We start from the raw sequence: 21834 nt of genomic DNA, 5'->3' as shown, positions 1-21834 counted from the left end.
GCTGCATGTTTTAGAGCGTGACTAGATTAGTCGCATCCACTTTGTTTGCTGTTTGTTAGTTAACCTTTGTTAGTATCACCGTTCACTCCTTATGGTGTTGAGGCACCTCGAATCGAGGGGATGTGTGTTAACGATCACGCGATGTTAATTGAATATCAAGAAGATCACTTTGTTGAACTCGATTCATAGGATGGAAACGTTCTTTGCCGTCTAATTTCGGAGAGCAATAAGACACTACGGTAGGTATCTATAGTGAACAAGAAACTAGCACTGGACGACACTCCGAAATATCGCCATGTCTAGAATATCAGTGATCTTACACCCATGCTATTTGTAATATTCAGCTCTTAGCCCATATAATCGACTGGTTTGTCCATCATTATGTCATTGATGTTTGCTGTATTTCGGAGCTTCTCTCCGCGGTAGGCGTGGATACGCCGAGCCCGAATTCCGTAGTCACAATCCCATGGTGTTTCTGTACGAGGTCAAAGCCATACGTCTAAGACTGACTAGACAGTCCTAAAAATTCAAGCTATACAAGCTTAAGACTTTGCTCTGGATCGACACATGGAAAACTTGTTTGCCATTGACCCGGCCCTTCAACACCGAGACTCCACTCATAAACAAGAAATTTAAGCATGATGACGCCTCATGAGAGCATATGGGCGAGATATTGCAAATAAATCTAGTCTATAATCTGTAGACGTACTGTTTGATTGGGTTCCCAGCTTTCTTACCGAGTTTTCATGGCGTTTGGCTCATGACTGTCGATATTCACGACTCACGCCAAGTTCCGCTCACGTCTCCATGGTATAAAAAAGAAACAGGAACTTACGTATAGTCTCATGCAGCTAGTTAGTCATCTACATTAGGCAAAAATTTAACATTCTCATTACGGCTGGAGAATCTCTATCCGGCGAGGAACACATCCTCTTTCACAACTTGGGAGGCCTAAAGACAAGGACTAGCTAATTCAGGCGAGTGGACAAGCTCAACGGGAGTTCCTAAATAAGTTGAAAGTTGTAGAGAGCTGAACAATCGGCTAGAGAGTGTTGGTTTGCCTCCAACGATCCCATGGGTGCATGGCTAATCAGGGAAGTGGTGGGCACTACAAGCCTTGGTAGAAGGTGACGGGCTCAGGCAAGCTGTCATAAGCTGTCAAGCGACACGAACTTAGCTTAGATATTATGCATACGATATAAATGAAGAACATTGATACAATAACGAGTAACCAGCAATTATAAGAGACTTTACTTGTAAGACCTGACTTCCACATTCCAACATGGAATCTCACTAGAAGACTTACCGCATTCCAGGTAACCCAGATATCTGGTTTCAGAGAACCGTTAAAAAGTTTCTCTCAACTGCCGGACGTTGCAAAGCTTTGCCAATCCGATCGAGCTGGTTCCTCGATCGGTGGAGCAGATAGTCTCGCGTCTTGGCCTGCGAGAGACTAAAACGGCCCTCCACCTGACGGCGTGACGTTGGTGGCATGAGAGTCAACACCAGTTTCGACGGTAAAGGAACGTTTGCCTGATTATCAAACTAATCTTCTTTAGTTTGCGTTTCGAATTACTTAGTAGCGGGTTTTCTAATCTGGTCATGATCATCATCGCGATCAACTTCGGACAACCCGCTCAGTGTAAGACGAAGCCCCGTTTGGACCTGGTGATAGGGGTCAAAACACAGAATAATCTCCTTTGAGCGATTATGAAGAGAAAATTTTGATTCACGCGTGGAGGTGATCGACGTCAGTGGAAGATGTCTGAGCTCGTGATCGCGTCAGAGTTGACGGTGAGAAGTTGGCAGACCGGGCAGCATGGAGCTCGATCGAGGAAGAGAAAGGAGTGTTTTTTTATGATAGGGGTGAAAGATCGAGTAATGATGCTTATGTTAAGCTTAAGTCTCAGTATAACTCATCTCTTGATGTAGAAGTTGCCTGCTCCTTGCTATCTACTCTAACTTCTCCTTCATCCGTTTCAAGAACCATTGTCTACTTGTACTACCAACAACATGGCGAATTTGCATGTTTCAGAAGCTGATACTGCTAAGAGGACTGTAAGTTAACTCTCTCATTAGTAGGGCCTTGCTAACATGCAATAGAGTAACTCCTGGAGAAGCCCAACCCATCAGGAAAAGAGCTGTCACCCCCTCCACTCGTTCTTTACCAAGGGTTCAAACAACAAATATGTTCTCAAAGACAATGATGGTCACTTCCATGATGCATCTCTGGGAGATATCCTGGAGAGAACTAGTCAAGACGACGCAAGATCGTCTGACGAAAGCATTGGCCCCTCATTGTTCACTTCCTCCCTCTCATACAAGTCTTCCTTTGCCCAGGCATCCATCTCCCAATCCTCGTCCAACCTTCCCACTAAGCCAAGCAGTCCTTCTCTTGGAGAGTCTTCTCACCAAAGAGACCTCATCATTCCTCGTCCAAGGCTACCTGAACCAGTAGCTCGACGACGGGATAGCGGGTCGGTGTATAGCGTTGAAGGTGTCTCAGTCCAGGCCGTTGACTACACTGCGACTGCCACTCAAACCTCTCCCCGCAACTCAATCCTGAAGGACAATACCGCTCCTGCCCCCAAGGTTGAGATTGACTCTGAGTCTCAGAACTTGGATGAGTACCTGAGGAAGTATGGTCAGAGGAAAGTCACTCGGCAAAAGCACACCATGACTGCATTTCTGATTTCTGTCAAGTAAGTCTCTCAACACTCCTCGACAAGATAAAGACAATTTTGACATCATGAAGTTTTATGTTTATCTTCGCCTCCTGGTGGTGGCCTCGCTATTACTATGTCTACATCCCATTCATCTCATTCCCCCTTGTTCTCAACTGCATCATGATTGCCTCCATCATCTGTTTTACTCTCAAGAATCTCATCTTTGCTGAGAAGATAATTGAGCCCGATCACCTTGAAGATCTCATAATGGTCATGCCTTGTTACAATGAAACCCTGGAGGAATGCACCAAATCTCTAGATTCCCTGGTTGATCAAGTTGGCATTGACAACCACAAGAGGGGTATCATGGTCATTTGCGACGGCCGTGTCCGCGGCCCTGGAATGGAGAAAACGACAGCCCAGTACCTCAATGAAGACATTTTTGTCGAGCAACTTCACCGTGAGAAGATCGCCAGAGCTTATAGAGCCTGGGATGGTCAAGCCATGGATGTCGAGATCTCATGGGGTTACTATAAGGGCGTCCCATTCTACTGCATTGTCAAAGAGCAAAATCAGGGGAAACGCGATAGCCTCATTGTTATCCGCTCGTTTTTGTACAAATTCAACATCAGAAACACCAACCCCACGACCATATTTTCTTCGCAATTTCTGCTCTCAATGACTGACTGGCTTACACAAGAAGTCAAGGTCAATCAAGTGGACCATTTGATTGGCATGGATGCAGACACCATTTTTGACAAGGTCTGCATTTCAGAGCTGCTCAAAGAATCAAAATACCCAAATACTGTGGGCATCTGTGGCTATGTTGCGGTCGATTTCAAGGACGGCAATTGGAATCTGTGGTCAATCTATCAGAATGCCGAATACACAATTGCTCAAGGCTTGAGACGACTGCATCAATCCATTGCCACGAAAAAGGTCTCATGCCTGCCAGGATGTTGTCAGCTGCTAAAAATCTGCGACATGACTTGCGGTGACAAGGTCCTTGTTGAGCTGTTTGGATATTATCCTAGACCGCTTGATGGCATGATCACACGCATCCGAGCCACCGCTTCTGAAGACAGAAATCATATCTGTCAGCTTCTTACAACATTCCCAGAGGCACAAACTCGACAGGCTCTGAGAGCTCGAGCGTACACGGATGTGCCTCATTCTTGGAGTGTTTTCTTGTCCCAACGCCGCCGGTGGACACTTGGAGCTACAAGCAACGATTTGTTGTTGACAACAGCAAGACATTGCCAATGGTGGGAACGAATTCTTGCGTTTTCTAATGTCCTTACTTGGTGTCTCAATGTCTTTGTAATTGCTTCTATCGGATGCATGATCGTTGCTTTTATGCATCAGCCGTGGTGGATCATCATGGCCTTTGCAGGCATTATGATCGTACCACTCATATACTACGTCATCATGGCTGTCTGGCTCCCTCAGTCGATGCTGGAAAGATTTCAGTATCTTTTCGGCCTTTTCATATTCGTTGTTCTCGGACCATTTTTGAATATTGCAGTCATGGTATTTGCTGTTTTTAACATGGATAGCTTTGGCTGGGGCAAGACTAGGAAGGTCATCGCTGAAACCCCTGACGACCAGGTCCAGGAAAAGCAAAGACTAGAGGACTCTGGCAGTGGCTCAGCCTCACCACAGCTGAATAGCAGAAGTAACCAAGTTGATGAGACTGCAGCGGGAGTAACAGTCCGGAGGCCGACTGTAGTATACGTGCCGCCAATTGCTCAACACCGGTAGTTCGGTTATAGTTTGCAGTAGTTGAACGCCAAAGCCACAATACGATAGACTTAAAACTTCTAAATGTTGATCCTAGTCTTGATTAAGCCTAAAGTATGGGTGCATAGATAGCATTCAAGATGTATGTAACGTAACGTAACATGCACACCCACGTGTATATCCTCAGATCTATCAACTGCTTGAGCCTCGAGTCTAACAAAGACACCCCTGTAAATTCCCCAAACCGCCTCTTTCAACGTCGTCAACTACATCAAAGCGCGATCGTCAGCTCCCCACCCACCACCTGAAAGACTGGCGTTTAAATTTATATGGTTCAAAGGCTGGAACCACCACGCTAGAATCGGGAGCGGCGGCCCAGAAGCTCCTCTGAAAACGTGTCGATCGCGTACCTCACCTGGTAAAGTGCGGCTACTGCCAGGAACAAGGGGTGGTGTAAGACGCCATGAGCTAAACATTTCCAAGTATGGTAATCCTGTTTGGCACAATCAATTGTTGATAGTGTATGGCATTCCAAGTTTGGGATCCTCACATGACGCAGAGTGACCAAATTCGCTCACTCTTGTCATTGTACTATATCTTCTTTCTCCAATAGTCAATCAGCAATTGTATAGTCGATCCTTTCTTTGATCATTGCATGACCCACTGAGAGTCTTTACCAGAAGAAGTGTCAACGCCAGCAGCGCCTCGTCATTGTTATTGGAGCTGAAAATAGGACTCAGAAAACTAAAAAAGAACTTTGCGTCAATGGTTTATCTTTGTTATCCACAAAAGGAAACATCCATAACGCCGGTCTCGTCATCAAGGCCTGTTGGTCGGATCGGGAACAGTCCTGAAGATGTCTGGCGGGCATCAAGGATTTAAAATACTCAATAGTCTAAAATAAAAGATTCGTCAGGGATATAACTTACTTATATCCAAGGGCTCTGGTGCACTTTTGTGTCGATCCTGAGCCTTTATCTCTTCAGCACAAAAGGATTCGTTGGATAATTGTTAGTGTTTCATAATGAAGTCTCTCACTCTCCTGTCACTGGCTGCTCTGCCAAGCATTGTCTTTGCACATGGCTTTATGGTCAGACGCAAAGGAGTCGAGTTCAACATCGCTGCTCGTCATGAGCATGCTTCATCTCAGTCTGAAGGACTCGAGAAGCGAGCCTCTTGTGGAAGGGATATTGGCTCTTGTCCCAAAGGACAATGTTGCTCTGCCGCTGGCTACTGTGGCACCACTTCGCCTTATTGCTCTTCGCCACAATGCCAAATGGATTATAGCAACGGCAACTGTGATGGAAGGTATGTCTGTTTCCGATCTATACTTGGACGCCTGACCTAACTCCTGTTCAGCAAGAAGCCTAAAGGTGGTACCACAGCAAACATTCCCAGATCAACCACTGGCAAGGTCCCCTATAGTAAGTATCTAAGCGTCACTGCTTGAAACACCAACCTGACCAGACCTAGACGTATATATTACCAACTGCACTACTCCTGGAACTTTCGCCCTGACCTTCGATGACGGCCCTTACAAGTACACCGACCAAGTCTTGGACGTTCTCAAGCAGAACAACATCAAGGCTACATTCTTCATCACTGGTACCAACCTCGGCAAGGGCCAGATCGATGATGAAACCACAGGTTGGCCCAAGATCCTCCGCAGGATGTACTCCGAAGGTCATCAGCTCGCCTCGCACACCTGGTCGCACCAGGACCTCACTGCCTCAACTGACGAGGTCCGTCAGCAGCAGATAATCTACAACGAGATGGCCTTCCGCAATATCTTCGGGTTCTTCCCCAAGTACCTCCGTCCCCCGTACGGAACCTGCAACCGAGTCTCCGGCTGCCTTGACTATGCGACCAAGCTTGGGTATCATGTTATTAACTGGAACCTTGATACCAAGGATTTCGAGAACAACACCCCTGACAAGATACAGACTAGCAAGAACACCTTCTCTAACGGCGTTTCTACTAATGCTAAGGTCAATGCTTACATCGAGCTGAGCCACGATGTTCAGGAGCAAACTGCTTACAACCTAACTGCTTTCATGATCAAGACAATCAAGGATAGGGGATATAGAGCCGTCCCCGTCGGAGAGTGTCTTGGAGATGCCCGTGAGAACTGGTATGTTACTGATCCTAACTTCCAGCCTTCAGTGCCTGTATACAGCGCCACTCCTTGTAAGTACTTTCGCCTGCACGATATACTCCATCGAGATATGCCCCGGTGTATCACAGAGTTTCTTCGAGCATGTGGTATCACTCCGCTGTTTCGGAGCTTTATGTTGAACCCAAATAGCTATAAGAAAGCAAGTACTGATATGCTCGACAGCTCCCTCTCCTACTGCCGCTACCAAGGATGGCACATGCGGTGCTAAGAATGGCGGCACAAAGTGCACCGGATCCAAGTGGGGAGACTGCTGCTCCTACAACAGCTTCTGGTTAGTTTTCAACCCTAACCCCTAGCAGGCAAACCACTGACCAACTATTTCTTCTACAGCGGCTCAACATCCGGATACTGTGACGGCGGTTGTCAAACCGACTTTGGAAAGTGCAACAAGTGGACTACTGGAAGTGCTCTCATTGTCTCGGCCAATGGTCTTTGCGGTGACAAGTATCACCAGACTTGCAAGGGCTCTACATACGGAGACTGCTGCTCCAAGGGTGGAAACTGGTAAGTTCTTTCTATCACCCCATTACTATCTTTTATCTAACAACGTATCTAGTGGTAAGACGAGCGCATACTGTGGCACTGGATGCCAGAATGGCTTCGGAACTTGCACCTCTTCTAAGTGAGGCGTAGGAATTCGAGGCAGTCTCCGGTAGAGCTGCAAACGACTATATGGTTACTCATCCCTGTTTATATATTGTTCATGATGTAGACGTAGTTTAGACAAGTAGGCATTTGACGATTAAAATAAACATTGTTACAAGATCATATGAACCTTGGACTCTTCTGGTTTGCTCTTCCAGTAAGTTCTCATATATCTCTGTGGTGCTTCCCGGCGCATTTTGGCCTCATAAAGAGTCAGTCAGATAGTTCTAGCAGCCCAAATTGCAGGACTTGCCAGCCCCTGGCCCTCTCAGCAAACAACACGAGTACGCAACTGAGTTGCAAGTCAACAGGGCTCGATTTTGAGTTCAACTTCCCCAACACGGCCGAGTGCAGTACTCGACCCGTGTTGACAAAAGCAACCATATGCCAGCCCCTGTCTGATTATCCCTTTAAGCCTGTGTAATAACGTTCGAAATTCATAATGAAACCCACCAAGCATATGTGAGAATAATTCTGTTGCTGCTCTCACTGGCCAAACTATCACAAAGTAAAACTCGAGATGTCATCCAAAGCTCATCTTTATCGTCAACGCCGGGGCTTTACTCCTATGAGGACTCCACCGGCGCCTCCAGGTGACACAAGACATGCCGGCTGCGTTCTTGTGTGCACAAACAACTAGGATCTGTCACTCTCACAACGTGCAGGCCCTTGCCAATTCAGGCGCCGTGGATCTGGCCACGCACGCGGCAGAATGCATGCAGCCGCCGTATCTCATAAGCCTGCATCCCTAACAAGGCCTTGTTATGTGCGGATAGTCTCCTCGAAGACATAGGACGGGTGTCAACAGATCCACGGATACCTGCAATTCCGAACATCTCCGGGTGTAAAAATGCACAGTCAATAGCAGATTACCTTCACCTCTGCCTTGATCAACTTTTGGCCAACTTGACTACGTAACTTGGCAGGCGTTTGGAGGCTACCAATGGCATTTACATGTGCATGTATGTCTTAGAATTGTCCACAGATATTTTTCAGCTTGAATTCTGCAGTTTTTTCGGCAGACCTGAGGTTTCTCAGCCGTAAGTATCAACCAACGGTCAGGCGCCTTGCACAACTGCTGGGGATCTAGTGTCGTTTGCTCACTCGTTGTCTGTCAGCGTTTGAGGCGGCACCCGTCGACTAAGCATCAGCTGTTTGTACTATGGTGCCATACGTATGTTTCCATCAGTTACGGTGGTCAAGCGCCATTTCTGAAATCTCTGACTTATCATCCAGTGTTTCATGATGACGAATGAGGACAGCTCTTGGAAACAGAGGTCTCATTTGACATCAGGCTTCAGATTCAACTGAAGTTCTCATAAGGCGATTGCATGGTCGATGCATTGCTACTAACTCAATTAAGTACTAACTGCATTGTCAACTCCTCGGATCTGTTGTTGGTGGAGATGCCTGCACGATTGCCATGTTTTGGTCGAAATGATGCCGCGATCTGTTGAAAGATAGCAAGTAATTGTTGGTAAGAAAATCTCGCCTCTCCATGTTCTATAGGTAGCCTATAACAAAATCATCAAACTCAACCAGTCAACTGCTCATCGTTGAATACAAAAATAGCTCAGACCAAGGGATATGCAATCCAGCCTCAAAGAACAGAGGCAATCGTAATCCCCCTGGATCTTGCTTGGATCTTGATTCTTCCGCTATGCATCCGATACTTCTTGTGCCTGTGTCCACAACGTTCAAGCCCCAGCACTAAACCAACACCTCCTTACTAACACCACAATCAACACGCATCAAGATGTACTCAACCGCCTTGGTAAGCTCAGGCCCAAGAAATGTCACGAAAAGCAACAGCATCGTCGTCGCAGACAGATCTGTCCAAGGCGTGGGGCCGGTGTGATCTAGAGTTTACCAGAAAACGTTGTTTGCCTCGACGAACATGGGCACGTACCCATCGTACAGTGTGCGAGGCGTCAATGGCCATGTCGACAAGGGGAATACCACATGGAAACGTGCGTTGAAGAGGGCCCAAGCTCGGTGGCCCTGGTCAGTGAGCATTTCGAGACATGACCAAGCTTGAGACGGATAGCAACATCTATTGTAGATCAAGTCGGAGCACAGGGCAAAATGGGCAACAAAAAAAAAACATGTCGACAATGGTTGATACGATGGTGAATAGTAGTCTGTCAAACATCACGCGGCTAATTGCCAACTTGTTAATATACACACTAGACTTTATATCTCGATCAACAATAAGAAAGCCGTCCTCTCGTACCAAGAAATAGAGACAAAAGGGTAACAAGACGAAAAGAACAGAACAAACGAATCAATCCCATGCGCGCAACCTCATGAAGGGTAGTAGTAATCTCACATAGCCCTCAACTTTGTAGGCTCCTTTCCCTAAACGCCCTGAACAGTTCGTACTTTGTCATTAGCAAAAATCCTTGAGAACCACCAACGACCGCATGACTTTCACAAGTCACTTCGCTGTGAACCACTTTTGTTGATATGAACTCCGTCGCCATTGTAGGCGTTGATGTTTCCCGACAGATCCACCAGGTATGTTGATACTCACTGGTGATCGTCCATGGCGAGATGCCGCGCGTCCGCACCTATCTGGCCAGTTTCCTACATTACCGTCGAGGCTAGAAGACGTGTTTCGACATCGTCCATACCCATCCCATCCATGCGAGGACCTTCCATTCCCTGGAGTCTTTGTTCAATAGCCTGGAAGCGTGGTTCGTAGCCGCCTCCAGCTCGGGCTTCAAGACTGTCCATGCGCTTCTCGATGTTATCAAGGCGCTGCTCGATGCGCATTAGACCCTGGGCCATGTCGTGGTTCAGGCGGTCGAGCTTATTAGTGAAAGATCGGATCGATGTAGCCAGCGGCGCGTTCTCCTGACCAGGCGTGCCAGAGGGAGCTCGTGGCTCATGGTTATGGCGTCCCTCTTGGATAGCAAAACGCCATTGGTTTCCGAGCTGAACTTCGCAAACGGCCTTGGCGCGAAAGGGACAATCAATTTTGCGCGTCGAAGGGTTGCGCTTCTTAGCAGTGCTGTTGTACTTGACACCACCGCGGTCGCAAACGAGATCGTAACGGGTAGGTTTTCCGTCGCGGTAGTTTGAAGCGCGCAGCTTGACAATTCCGTAGCCCTGGTCCTTCGCAACGCGCTGGACGGAAGCCATCAAATCTTCAAAGGTCCTAAATATACCTTCTGGTGGGGGTAATAGCGCTGGAGGTGGTGTATTCGGCATGACGAGTGATTGAGCCAGGGTGGCGGTTGTAACGGAACGGTTTAGATAAAGCGGGGAGGGCAAATAAGTTTGCCCAAGAATAAATGGCTTCGGAGTGCTTTAAAAAGACCGGGTGCAAGGCGTAGAATGAGATCGCGAATGGACGAGAGATGCTGTTGGTTTTGGTCGCGATGCTGTAGTACACAGGGCAGGTATGCAAAAGGCTGGGTTCGACTTTCCCGCACTGTTCTAACTGTGATACAAGTATGGACCTAACAAGGTTTAGTGTTGATCCGGTCCGGGCCAGGCGGACCATTCACAGGCCAGACCTGCAGAAAGGCGGGGCCGTAGGTGACAGCAGGGTGCAATCTACGTACCTGATGGATGCTGCGAAGCGTCGTTTTGTACGTCAAGCACAAACCAGGGGAGGTAGCTTCGCGCAGAGCAAGGCGAGGTAAGGTACCAGACAGTATGAATGGAGAGGGAAGGGTGTGGAGGGGTCAAACAACGTGCTGAGAGATTGAGATGGTGACTTTGTGTAGCTTCAGCGGGTGCGACGATGGAAGATAAGGCAGAGACTATGTGTACAGTAAGTAGCAAGAATGACTGCAGGCTTGTGATGAAAGAGATGTGTTTGCCGGAGGCACTGGGCCTTGATATAAATCAGGTTCTCGAGGTGGAAACGGGGAAACGGTTCGAAGGGGGTGTGAGGAAGCTCAGGCTTGAGGCTTCAAAGCTGTTTGTATGGATGCCAAGCACGTGACGGACGGGCTGAATAGAGCGTTAGAGTTGGTGGTTGATACGGGTAGACGCAGCAGTTGCGGGCTTCGGCTTGTTTCATGAACATTGAGGTGTTTGTCTCCCTCGTAGACCCTTTTGCTTGATGACCGTGATACACTGGCAATTCTGGCGTCTAGACAAAGAACTCGAGGTATGTCACCTCTATCGATCGACACGGTGCGGGCTTACTCTGACGGGTTCAGTTCAGTTCAGTCGCAGCTACAGTTGCAGTCCCATTATACGGGTCACCGGTTCCTGGTTCCTGGTCCCTTGCTCGATCGAGACTCGTTCCCTCAAAACGGTTCGACTTAGGTACCTTACTTCAACTGCATATGCCTACGATTGAACTTGGTTGCACCAACGGGAATCTAAACGTCAAAGCTTCTTCCCTTCCCCTAACAACGCTTGCCCCACGTCACGCAAGGCAAAGACGAAGACACAGTCAATCTTTGTATGTCCATCCAATCCATTCCTTACTTCTAGAATGTTTCCCTGCGTCAACAAAGTTTACAGTGCAAGCACTGACCATTTCTGTTAGACCTTTGTATCCATCTCGGAATAAAAATAGAGCCCTGTCCACTTTTGCCAGTCTGATCCTTTCCCCATTGTCCACGCAAGCCTCTCATTCGCTCGGCCACCTGCGATCTCGTGTTGCTTCCTCAGCGCCATCAACTTCTGGATACCCTATCTTTTACCGGTCTTCCTACCCCATTCGCAAATATGAACCAGCAGCCTGCCGTTCAAAATCAGGCTCAGGCTCAGGCGCCAAATGCAGCCGGCCAGGATGGCTGGGATGAGGCGCGACTTGAGGAAGCCATGAAACGCCTCAAGCTTCTGCACATCAAGGTAACGTCGTTTTCAACGTGAGAAAACGAGATGCAAACTTGCTCATCAGGCTCTTGTTTCAGGTCCGGCAATTGAACGACACCATCCCCAAGATGATCAAGCCGCTTGTGCAAAAGCAACCTTCACGTAGGCTCCCTAGTCTACTCATACTCTGAAACATCCTGAGCTGACCCGTCACCTATGTATAGCCGATGTCATGTTTGCAGCTTTCATGAACTCAGTCAATGAAGCGCAAGCAAACATCAAAGAGGTTACCGACTTGATGCGTGATGAGAAAAGTCGTGAAATCTTTGCGCAGGCCAAGAAGAGAAAAGAGGAAGAGCCCACAAATATCAAGACTTGGGAATATTATGATCACCCAGACTGGTTCAGAATGGATGAAGAATAACGAGATACATGGGGCATATAGCATAGGCGTTTATGGACGGTTTAACTACATCATCGGGACATTAATGATAGGAGCAAGAGTGGTGCAGAAAACGCTTTCGGACTTTTTTCACTACTGGAAGACGGTAGATCAATATCATGGAGTTTTAGAACAAAGTACCACACATTTTTTTTTTCGATCCAATGGATAGATGATACAAACATTGCCGCCTCGCTCATTAGTGATACTCGATGCCATGAATTCTGATGTTGCTTCTTTAACGACGAGGCGGCCAGAAGCTCAGTGAAATGAACAAGGTTTCGGGGAACTCCTATAGAGTTTGTGATATATTACAGTCAAATTGTCCTGATTTGCATAATTTGGGGAATAGAGAGGCATAGCCCCTAAGTTTCCATAAGACTGTTTCCTTTTTCCAGGGCAAGGATAGGTTGATCATCTTCGACTACACACTCTAAGATCTGATCCAAGGCCGTGAGGTCCATAGAAGTACGTTCCTCCTGCTTTGAGAATGGGCTTCCTTCCTAGCTTTATATTAACTTTCGGTTCGCGAATGGCACCGCGGTTGACGGCGGAGGCCACATAGCAAGACCTACTCTAGCAAAACCGATACCGAGCTGCCAGGGGGGGGCGGAGAGAACATGATGGGAGAATGGCATTGGATCTTCTGCAATACTTATGCCTAGCTTAGTCTACATTTTAGTTTCTAAACCCTCTACATGAAGTGTTCAGAACATGGAGTGCAAGAACTCATATTCTCCTCTATCTCCAAATCATAGAATGTGTATAGCTTTAGTAGGTAGCTAAAGGCTCATAGTGCTCGGGGGAGGGAAATGAGAAGCATTAATGATAAATGTTAGCGATTTCCCCATCCTCTACAGACTAATCTTATTTCTAAACGTTTACTAGAACAAAGATATCATTTTATGCTGAGAACCTATCGAGTTACATCGTGACTTATAGTCAGGGGAATATGGCACCAGTTTCAGTCAAGACTCAGAAGTAGGCCTATTGAGACTCAGTATCTCGATATCGACACTGTTTCAGTATTTAGTAAAACTTGAAAATAACATTTTTATGGATCTGAATACAAGTAGTTGGTTTGGCCGCGAGATCGGCCGTGAGTAGATAGCCTTGGCTAGACATGGAGGAATGACAAGAACTGGCACCGCACATATTATTCAGAGCAAATTACAAACCAAAATAATCAGCGTGAATGTTTCCAAAGAGTCAATTTGTAACTTATGCTGAGTTTTTGGTCTTAGGAGTTTGGAAAGCAAGGCCTGATTCACCATTTCAATGCATCCCACTGTTATCGCACACCGTCTCCATTGAATAACGGCAAATTCGTTTCGCCCAACTCAACCTGTTCGGCGGAGTTCGGGAAGCACAGAGATATGATCTGTTTCTGCGAAACTGACACAGATGAAGCATGTTGCTTCTCTCTATCCACAGATCACCACCAACTAAATGAAACTACCCTGAGGATCTATTTTACATCCAAGTCCAAGTGGAACCTGCGGCTGGCGAAAGCGTAAGCCACTTTGTGGCTGTATCACGTGCTTAGCACGCCAGCCCCACTACGAATTTTACACACCCACACAGAATTAACAACTCGAGTGTTTTGCGAAATCTCCTCTCCTACTCTCGCGTCCAACGTCCAACACCAACTAACCCGAGCAGCTCAGTCAAATCACCAAGCCGCTACAATGGTTAACCACAGAGTCACCTACCGCCGCCGCAACGGGTGAGTTCTTTCCTACGAAGCTGTCGAGTTTTCTCGCTCTCGAATATGTCGAGATCCTGGTTCTCGTCATACAGCCTCATACTTTCGACTCGGCCATACGATCAGGAACTAACCATGGTCTCAGTTGGAACACGAGAAGCAACACTACCCGTACCATACGTACCCCCGGTGGTGAGCTCCGCGTGCTGCACATCAAGAAGCGAGGCACCGTCCCCAAGTGTGGTGACTGCGGTTCCAAGCTCTCAGGCGTAAGTCGACCAAGACAAGCGAATCTTCTGCGATACGAGGGATGAGACAACACGAGGACGGCAAACGGGTACTGGCTGGCATGCGAGGCAACGAGCGGCTGTGACATCAAGGCCGATGGCTTCACATACCGCGAGAGGAAGGAAATTTGGCATGACCCATCCAACCAACCGCTTCTTGTTTTGTCTCTACCCTCTGTCGCAAAGGATTATCGACCTACCGTGGAATATTAGAACTGACCCAATTCTCCCATAGATTCCCGCTCTCCGACCCCGCGAGTACTCTCAGATCTCCAAGCCCCAGAAGACCGTCCAGCGCGCCTACGGTGGTTCCCGATGCGGTAACTGTGTCCGCGACCGTATCGTCCGAGCTTTCCTCATTGAGGAGCAGAAGATCGTCAAGAAGGTGCTCAAGGAGCAGGAGCAGAGCCAGAAGAAGAAATAAATGCAATTTCCATTGCTAGGTTAGGCTTTGCGTGGGAAAGGCAAGGAACTCTGAGGACTCGGTTCATTGCTTTGGTGTTCATTAGGCAAAAAGGGACTGCATGATACATCGGGCCGGTGCCAAATGGTTGGCCGTCCGCCGTCTTAGGACTGCTACTATCCTCTTGGTGACTTGAATGAGAAAAGAACATCAAGCTGGCGTGGACTGTGCATGAGTGATGAAGTATCGTTGGTGTGGCGAAGGTGTTAAAAATTATGACCATGAAAGTGACATAAAAGTTACCGGCGGCAATTGGTTCAAATTACATCCACTTGGATTGTCAATATGTGTCTCATTGATTCATTGTCATTTAAACGGGCTCTCCATTTGTGTCATCTCAAATACGTAGACTGAATATGGCGAGGTGAAATCATGACGTGCTAAAATTATCTATCCCCCACTTACTTTGATAATCTCTTCCAATTCCTACATCGAAACGAGAAATCCTTCCCTCCGCCACAACTGTATACCTCGAAAGCCCGCGATATTGTCATAATTAGCATTCAGTCATGGCATCACGAAGTCTCATCCGGCCATGCAGCGCACAACGAGCAGTGTGCCAAGCTCTCATCCAGACGCCGCGACCTAGATCCACGACTACAGTTTTCAGAGCCGCCACCTCGACAGTCTCACCTCGTTCTCAAGCCACTACATCAAGTCGTCGACTCTTCCACGCCCTTCCGAGCCGGAGAAAGGACCAACAGCCACCAGCACAACCTCCCCCGACCGACTTTGCCGAGCTCGACGTGCTTGGCAACACTCCAGCGCCTTCAACTTCGGTCGACGTGTGCATGTATGATGGATTTGGACTGAACAGCGGCATCACTGTGACGGGCGGTAATGGCGTTTTGTTGATTGATGGCGAGGTATTCAACTGGCGCCCATGGGAGGCTAAGGGCTCAATGAATCTTGTCAACAAGAAGGGCCAGTTTGAGCTACCACCAAAGGCATTTGCGCTATTTGATCTTCTATGGCCTCGACCTGGTATGTGTTCATCCTCGCCACTTGTGTCATGACATATTTGGCATTCTTGAGGAGAATGCTCTTTGCTAATTGAGTTATAGATCTTCTCATCATTGGAGTCGGCCCATCTATTATGCCATTGGCACCCGAAACGAGACGACTTATATCGGAACTTGGTATGCGAATCGAAATCCTAGACACGAGAAATGCAGCAGCGCAGTTCAACTTGTTGGCCACAGAACGAGGTGTTTCGAACGTAGCAGCTGCTCTGATACCCATTGGATGGAAGGACGGTGTTGGAGCGGAATGAAAGCAGTTGAATCGAGAGGCGCATTTCGAAAGTGTATTTATATTGTAAGAGTATGAACGCGAGGGCAAGATGCTGTATATTCGCTATCATAAACAGGGAAATGGCGAGTCCTCAAACTGACTATTTTGCCCATGCAAAGCAATCGGAATGAGATTCGGAAAGCTCTCTGTTTTCGAATTCTATATTCATTCTCTATGTGCCGTGGTATATCTTTCTAACAGTGGAGGGCAGGGACTTACATTGCCAAAGTTTGCGATATAGCTGAGATTTATGGATACGGCCAGAGCACTTGCATTCACTACACATGACTGTTTACCTATGTATAGACGCAGCTACTGAACCAACACAGACTGGCATTCCCCAAAATGCCATAAGGTACTCGGAGCCAATTCGAGTCAATGATAAAAACTAAAGATAACCAAAATTACAAGGTAAGGAGCATTTCTTCGAGATTCTACTCATAAATTCCATCATCTTCAGGGTAGGCTCCATGCACAACATGCCTCACTCCTGCACAAATAATTGGTTCCCCCAATGGCGATCTCATTCGCCCACAAGGTATGATGCAATTGTGTAATTGGTTGCTTCCCTGAACTTTGACAATTACTCAAAACCAAATCTCCATTCTCATCATCAATATCAATTCAGCAACGCCACACAATATCCACACTGAAGATCATCGAATTCAGCATCGAATTTTGACATTATTAGGTCACACTTCACGCAATTTTTGTTCTTTGGCGCGCCCTGACCGCGGTTCGCGTGGGGCACATACCTAGGGTCGACCGTCCAAGAACTTCAAAAGCTTGGCTGGGCCTTGTTTGTTGATCATTCAAGTTCCCGTTGTCAACTGGGCTTCTCTATGAAATTGCAAGTCTTTCCGGCGTTGTACTATTTGACATATTCCATGTCGATTGTATGAAGACGGCTGCGGTGATCGGAGAAACACGCGAACTTGGTGTTACTCGTGTAATACCAATAATACCTTGTTGGTGACTCAACAGCAGCTTCAATCTCTGATACAACTAGAACAATCGACCCAAACTCAAACCCTCTTTCTTATCCATTATAAAAAATCCGCAACAAACTTATAATACCTCCACCAATATCCTAGAGTTAAACCCCCAGACGCACTTATGGCCTCTCCTGCAGCGAGCGTCCAACAGGACGACATTGACTCCACTGACCCTCACCTCACGGACCCGACCTTGCTGAGGGATCACTCAGAGTTCAAGTCCTATACAACAAGTCGTTTCAAATACTCTGGAATTCGAGTTTTCTACCGACAACATGCCAAGGCAGACCAACTGCCCAAAAAACCTGCTCCATTACCACTATTGGTATTTCTGCATGGCTTGGGTGGCTCTGTTGCCCAGTTTCATCGTCTGTTAAGTAGTCTGGTGGATGAAGCCCCTTGCATGGCAATTGACTACCCCGGTTGTGGCCGATCTGAATTCTCGGTCACTAATTGGGATGCCTACACGACGGATGCTTTGGTAGAGCTTCTGGAAACAGTCATTGAGGACTATCGAGACAAAGACGCAGGCCAACGAGTGGTCCTGATCGGCCACAGCATGGGGACAGGTCTCGCTGCTAAGTTGGCCAACACGCAACTCGAGCATACAACTTCGCTAGCCGAGTACGTCGTAGGGTTGGTGGCTATTTGCCCTGTGTCAAACCCTCCTGATGAATCAAAGACATGGTGGTTTCGGATGGGACTTTGGGCTCCGGAATGGATGTTTAATTTGTGGCGAGCCTGGGAAGGTTGGGGGGGCCCCAACAGTGCCAGTATCATACGTTTCGTTGGAAAGGATGCTGACGAGGCTACCCGAAAACTCCAATATCGCTTTAACAGACAAAGTCGAACCCCAGTCTTTAGACGCATGGCTAATGGTGCCCTACCACTCTATCACAACGGCAAACCTAAAGGCGGTCTCCCAACCCTGGAGGTCTGGGCAGGATTAAATATCCCCGTCTTTTTGATAGGTGCTAAAGGGGACACTGTTGTTTCACCTGAAGAAGCCGAAAAGATTGCTAAAGCATTGGGCCCCGAGAAGACTCTGCCAGAGTCAGGGTCATCAGAAGAGACACACGAGGCTATTGCCGACGCTTCTGCCCCCGTCAGTACTTCTACAAGACCGCAGGATCATATGCCACAAGCTATTGAAGATCTCAATGACGATGACTTCACAAAGGCCAAGTCTCCGGTGCCTCCCAGTTCAGAAGAGGACAGCCCTAATGATCCCTCAACCCCCGATGAGACTATGACTGAACTACCTGCGCAACCGAACCACCCCAGAAAGGTAGTAAAGACCATTATGATGCCGTCACCTGCAACACACGCTGTCCTATACGCTCCCTGCTCAGTTCGTGCCGTTGCTGGGTTAATCTCTGATTTCCTTGCCACACACGTTACTGGCAGACTTTCCCTGGCCTGGCAACTGCAATACCTCTCCCGTGAGGGAAAATGGGACGTCAAGAACCTTAACAAATGGAAGTCTGTCAATCCCGTATCCGAGCCGATTGGACCTGCTGGAAAACCTATTTTCCGGGCACTCAAGACACTTCGTGAAGTGGACGATGTCCATTGTCCACAGAATTTTGTTTCGAATTGGGGTTCTATTGTCAAAGATATCATTGATATCTCAAAAGACCAGCCTGTCTATGACCCCCGCGGGTTAGAACGAGCTGGAATCTATTATCACAAGTTCCCCACAGTTTCGAAGATACCTCCAGAGGCTCGTGAGGTTGAAGCTTTCATCAAATTAGTTGACGACCTTAGAGACCAGCAGCCTGCACGCGCTACCGCTGAGGACTGGACCAATCCCGAGCAGTGTGTTATTGGAGTGCACTGCCATTATGGTTTCAACCGCACGGGATACTTTATCGTATGTTATCTCGTTGAGCGGTGCGATTTCGGTGTTCAGGAGGCTATCGACACATTTGCCAAGGCGAGGCCTAACGGGATCCGCCACTCACACTTCCTGGATCGGCTGTATGTACGATACAATGTTGACACGGTTTCTGCCAGCCAGTCATGATTATCAAGGGAGAAAGGCGTTTGGTTAAGGGCGTTAACGGCCACAAGCGAGGAGTATATTGGCTTAAAGCGTTGATTATGGGCCATGGTTTAGTTAACAACCAGGAGTCTGGTCGGTGGTCTCTGTTGGCAACTAGCGTATAGATAATGGACTACTCGATGTTTGTCGGAGTCAAGCATTGTAGTGGGCACTTAATAGGCATGATATTCTACCCACTTTCTCGGGTCTGTATTGAGGTGAACTGGACAACACATTTAGACTCGGGTACCACTGACGTCATGCTGGGATGACTACGATGAGTCTGATTATCTGATTTAATGTGAATTGCAGGGAATATCTGTTGGGCGATAAATCACCAGACAGCCGCTAAGAAGTTGCTGTAGTTGCGCTGGTTTGAAAACTCAAAAGTTCATATGCATCATAGGCAGGCTAATGAGTAAATCTACTATAGATTGGGTATACCGCTCTGCATATCTTGATCACAATCTCCCTACCGACCTCTTACTAGACTCATGTAAGTCGTATAATCATTCTAAGAAATGCAGTACATCCGTTAGACCTCAATAGCATGGTACTTGTTGCCGAGAGACCAAACGTCATCGAGTCCTTCCATGCCAACATCTTGGACATTAACCTTGCTCATCTTTTCCTTGAGTTCCGAGGTGATCGCGTCAACGTCAACCTCAAGATACTCCCGTAGATATTTGCCAACATCGGTGTTCTCAACATTACCACGGATGCTTTCTGTTCCCGGGCCACCAGAACTGTAGATATTGACGTCGACGGCAGTGTGGCCGTGGGTACTCCAACCGACGTGGGCGCGCAGGGAGATGAGAGCTGAGAAGAGGACAAGGGCGCTCTCAGGGTGATCGGCAATGGTGGTGATCTCCTTGTCAGAGGCATTGGAGATACCAAGACCGCGGACGATGAGTTCCTCGTTAATGTACTTCTTTAGCTTCTCCTTGTTCTTCTTGATGCTGGAATCAGAGGCGAGGTGTGTGTTGAGCTTGGCGTGAAGCCACTCAGCCGAAGCGGTAGCATTCGCGAGGGCCTTGGGGTACCAGTTGTAGACAGGGAGGTGACCGGGTTCCTGAATCGCAGTGGCAAGACCACCAGTTTCATGATCGCTGGTTGCGACAAGAACAGTTTCAGTCTTGCTTTCCTTGATGAAATCAAGAACAGCTTGGAATGTCTTGTCATACTCAAGAACCTCGTGGACCTGAGCTGCAGGATCGTTGATATGACCGGCATGGTCAATTCGGCTACCCTCGATCATGATGAAGAAGCCCTTGTCACTCTTCTCGGTAGCCTTCTCAAGAGCGCGAAGAGCAGTTTTGGCCATTTCGCTCAGCGAGGGGTAGACGTCGTTGTGGTTTCGGCGGTCAATCTCAAAGGGGATGTCAGTTGGGGCAAAGAGTCCGAGGAAAGGCAGCTTGACGTTGTTGCCACCCTTGAGAGCGTCAAAGCCAGCGCGACTGTCGGTGTAGGTCCAGTTGTGCTTTTCCTTTGCAATCTTGATCACATCCGTGTCGTCGGCTCGGCAGCTGCCCTCTGTGCTGTTGGGCAAGAAGTTGCAGCGACCACCACCAAGCATCAGATCAACAGTTCGGCCCAGGACACCTTCTCCGATCTGTTGAAGAGCAATCTCGTCTTCCATCTCGCGGAGGACCACGTGGGAGTTGAAGCAGGCTGGAGTCGCATCCTAGATAGTCTTGATTAGTTTCGTAATGACTTCGTTACACTCTAGTCATACATACCTCAATCTTTGTTGTGACAACAAGTCCAGTATGATATCCAGCACGCTTGGCAGCTTCTAGGACTGTTCCACAAGGATCGTGGCTAGGGAGTGTAGAGATAGCACCATTGTAGGTCTTCTTGCCACAGGAGAAGGCTGTAGCACCGGCAGCACTGTCTGTAACCAGGGAACTGCTGGAGCGAGTCCGGCTCGTGCCCCAGAAATGCTTATCGAGAGTGAGGGTATCACCGAAGGGAAGCTCTTCCACGTGTTGTCGGAAGCTACGCGTCAAGGACAAAGGTGCAGGGCCCATTCCGTCTGACACCATGAAGACGAGGTTTCGCTTAGAAGCGGGCGTGTTGTGATCATGCTTGGTTTGTTGCTCATGCTGAGTCCAGATAGCAACAACAATGACAGCAGCAGTGGCAATCAGAGCCCAGGCAAAGAGGCCGAGTTCACGGAGTCGCGAGTTCCGGGCGGCCTTATCGGCCTGAGCATCGGAGCGGCCGTCACCGGAGCCGGACAAGAGAGGATCGCTTTCGTTGGCCTGAGGAGAAGGCATTGTTAGCTAAAAAGAAAACGTGGGATGACAAGATAAGTCTCGGACTGAGGCAGAAGGGAAGAAGAGGAGAGACAAACCATTGTACGGTATCTGGCCGCGTAAGAAGGAGGAAGAGTGTTGTGCAAGGTGCAACAAGACAACAGAAAATGGTTGGATGGGCGATTATGGCATTATGCGACACTACGAGTTGGAGTTATGCGGGGGTAGCTTCAGAGCTTGTTACAGGGGCTTGCAGTTCCATTATCGGTGGACCAGGTGACATCAGTGGTTCACGTGGGGTGGAGCGGGATGAAGGCCTATTGCTCACTGATAATCAG

At 48.0% G+C, this 21834-nt stretch overlaps 8 protein-coding genes across 8 annotated transcripts; 6 read left to right on the top strand and 2 right to left on the bottom strand.

Annotated features, from left to right (window-relative positions):
- Positions 1 to 2013: 2013 nt before the first annotated feature.
- FOBCDRAFT_168240 (chitin synthase-domain-containing protein) lies at positions 2014 to 4508 on the top strand (the record flags this gene model as incomplete). The annotated part of the gene is made up of 3 exons (XM_031190190.3): positions 2014 to 2058; positions 2104 to 2702; positions 2756 to 4508. 3 exons carry the CDS (start codon positions 2014 to 2016, stop codon positions 4425 to 4427), a joined length of 2316 nt encoding a protein of 771 aa, XP_031034175.2. The 3' UTR covers positions 4428 to 4508.
- Positions 4509 to 5430: 922 nt separating this feature from the next.
- FOBCDRAFT_243601 (uncharacterized protein) lies at positions 5431 to 7551 on the top strand (the record flags this gene model as incomplete). The annotated part of the gene is made up of 7 exons (XM_059610546.1): positions 5431 to 5714; positions 5766 to 5830; positions 5874 to 6593; positions 6745 to 6853; positions 6913 to 7076; positions 7347 to 7384; positions 7474 to 7551. 7 exons carry the CDS (start codon positions 5431 to 5433, stop codon positions 7549 to 7551), a joined length of 1458 nt encoding a protein of 485 aa, XP_059465832.1.
- A 2090-nt stretch (positions 7552 to 9641) lies between these two features.
- FOBCDRAFT_52727 (uncharacterized protein) lies at positions 9642 to 10649 on the bottom strand. The gene has a single exon (XM_054706868.2). It carries the CDS (start codon positions 10438 to 10440, stop codon positions 9814 to 9816), a length of 627 nt encoding a protein of 208 aa, XP_054562843.1. The 5' UTR covers positions 10441 to 10649; the 3' UTR covers positions 9642 to 9813.
- Positions 10650 to 11627: 978 nt separating this feature from the next.
- FOBCDRAFT_231503 (uncharacterized protein) lies at positions 11628 to 12633 on the top strand. Its single transcript, XM_031190187.3, has 3 exons — positions 11628 to 12045; positions 12108 to 12171; positions 12234 to 12633. Exons 1-3 carry the CDS (start codon positions 11920 to 11922, stop codon positions 12431 to 12433), a joined length of 390 nt encoding a protein of 129 aa, XP_031034172.2. The 5' UTR covers positions 11628 to 11919; the 3' UTR covers positions 12434 to 12633.
- A 1367-nt stretch (positions 12634 to 14000) lies between these two features.
- Positions 14001 to 15221, top strand: FOBCDRAFT_231498 (ribosomal protein L34Ae). Its single transcript, XM_031190181.3, has 3 exons — positions 14001 to 14177; positions 14302 to 14425; positions 14679 to 15221. Exons 1-3 carry the CDS (start codon positions 14140 to 14142, stop codon positions 14865 to 14867), a joined length of 351 nt encoding a protein of 116 aa, XP_031034166.1. The 5' UTR covers positions 14001 to 14139; the 3' UTR covers positions 14868 to 15221.
- Positions 15222 to 15324: 103 nt separating this feature from the next.
- FOBCDRAFT_231496 (NADH dehydrogenase 1 alpha subcomplex assembly factor 3) lies at positions 15325 to 16520 on the top strand. The gene is made up of 2 exons (XM_031190180.3): positions 15325 to 15890; positions 15971 to 16520. The coding sequence occupies exons 1-2, from the start codon at positions 15416 to 15418 to the stop codon at positions 16177 to 16179; spliced, it is 684 nt and encodes a 227-aa protein (XP_031034165.2). The 5' UTR covers positions 15325 to 15415; the 3' UTR covers positions 16180 to 16520.
- A 795-nt stretch (positions 16521 to 17315) lies between these two features.
- FOBCDRAFT_298537 (triacylglycerol lipase) lies at positions 17316 to 19375 on the top strand (the record flags this gene model as incomplete). The annotated part of the gene is made up of 1 exon (XM_031190179.3): positions 17316 to 19375. The coding sequence occupies one exon, from the start codon at positions 17316 to 17318 to the stop codon at positions 19218 to 19220; it is 1905 nt and encodes a 634-aa protein (XP_031034164.2). The 3' UTR covers positions 19221 to 19375.
- Positions 19376 to 19439: 64 nt separating this feature from the next.
- FOBCDRAFT_168234 (alkaline-phosphatase-like protein) lies at positions 19440 to 21693 on the bottom strand. Its single transcript, XM_031190177.3, has 3 exons — positions 21595 to 21693; positions 20978 to 21502; positions 19440 to 20922 (listed from the first exon to the last, which is right to left on the bottom strand). The coding sequence occupies exons 1-3, from the start codon at positions 21595 to 21597 to the stop codon at positions 19774 to 19776; spliced, it is 1677 nt and encodes a 558-aa protein (XP_031034162.3). The 5' UTR covers positions 21598 to 21693; the 3' UTR covers positions 19440 to 19773.
- Between the last annotated feature and the right edge of the window lie 141 nt (positions 21694 to 21834).

Source organism: Fusarium oxysporum, chromosome IX (assembly GCF_013085055.1).
Source record: "Fusarium oxysporum Fo47 chromosome IX, complete sequence".
NCBI lineage: Eukaryota > Fungi > Ascomycota > Sordariomycetes > Hypocreales > Nectriaceae > Fusarium > Fusarium oxysporum.
Note: the sequence above shows the minus strand (reverse complement) of the source record. Positions and strands in the feature narration are given on the sequence as shown.

Excerpts from the sequence above, each read along its gene's own strand:
- FOBCDRAFT_52727 (XM_054706868.2), bottom strand. The coding sequence starts at position 10,440 with ATGCCGAATACACCACCTCCAGCGCTATTACCCCCACCAGAAGGTATA.
- FOBCDRAFT_231503 (XM_031190187.3), top strand. The coding sequence starts at position 11,920 with ATGAACCAGCAGCCTGCCGTTCAAAATCAGGCTCAGGCTCAGGCGCCA. Across the intron at positions 12,046-12,107 it reads TCAAGCTTCTGCACATCAAG|GTCCGGCAATTGAACGACAC; the intron begins GTAACGTCGTTT and ends CTCTTGTTTCAG. Across the intron at positions 12,172-12,233 it reads TGTGCAAAAGCAACCTTCAC|CCGATGTCATGTTTGCAGCT; the intron begins GTAGGCTCCCTA and ends ACCTATGTATAG.
- FOBCDRAFT_231498 (XM_031190181.3), top strand. The coding sequence starts at position 14,140 with ATGGTTAACCACAGAGTCACCTACCGCCGCCGCAACGG. Across the intron at positions 14,178-14,301 it reads ACCTACCGCCGCCGCAACGG|TTGGAACACGAGAAGCAACA; the intron begins GTGAGTTCTTTC and ends CCATGGTCTCAG. Across the intron at positions 14,426-14,678 it reads GCGGTTCCAAGCTCTCAGGC|ATTCCCGCTCTCCGACCCCG; the intron begins GTAAGTCGACCA and ends ATTCTCCCATAG.
- FOBCDRAFT_231496 (XM_031190180.3), top strand. The coding sequence starts at position 15,416 with ATGGCATCACGAAGTCTCATCCGGCCATGCAGCGCACAACGAGCAGTG. Across the intron at positions 15,891-15,970 it reads TCTTCTATGGCCTCGACCTG|ATCTTCTCATCATTGGAGTC; the intron begins GTATGTGTTCAT and ends ATTGAGTTATAG.
- FOBCDRAFT_168234 (XM_031190177.3), bottom strand. Across the intron at positions 20,923-20,977 it reads TTGTCACAACAAAGATTGAG|GATGCGACTCCAGCCTGCTT; the intron begins GTATGTATGACT and ends AAGACTATCTAG.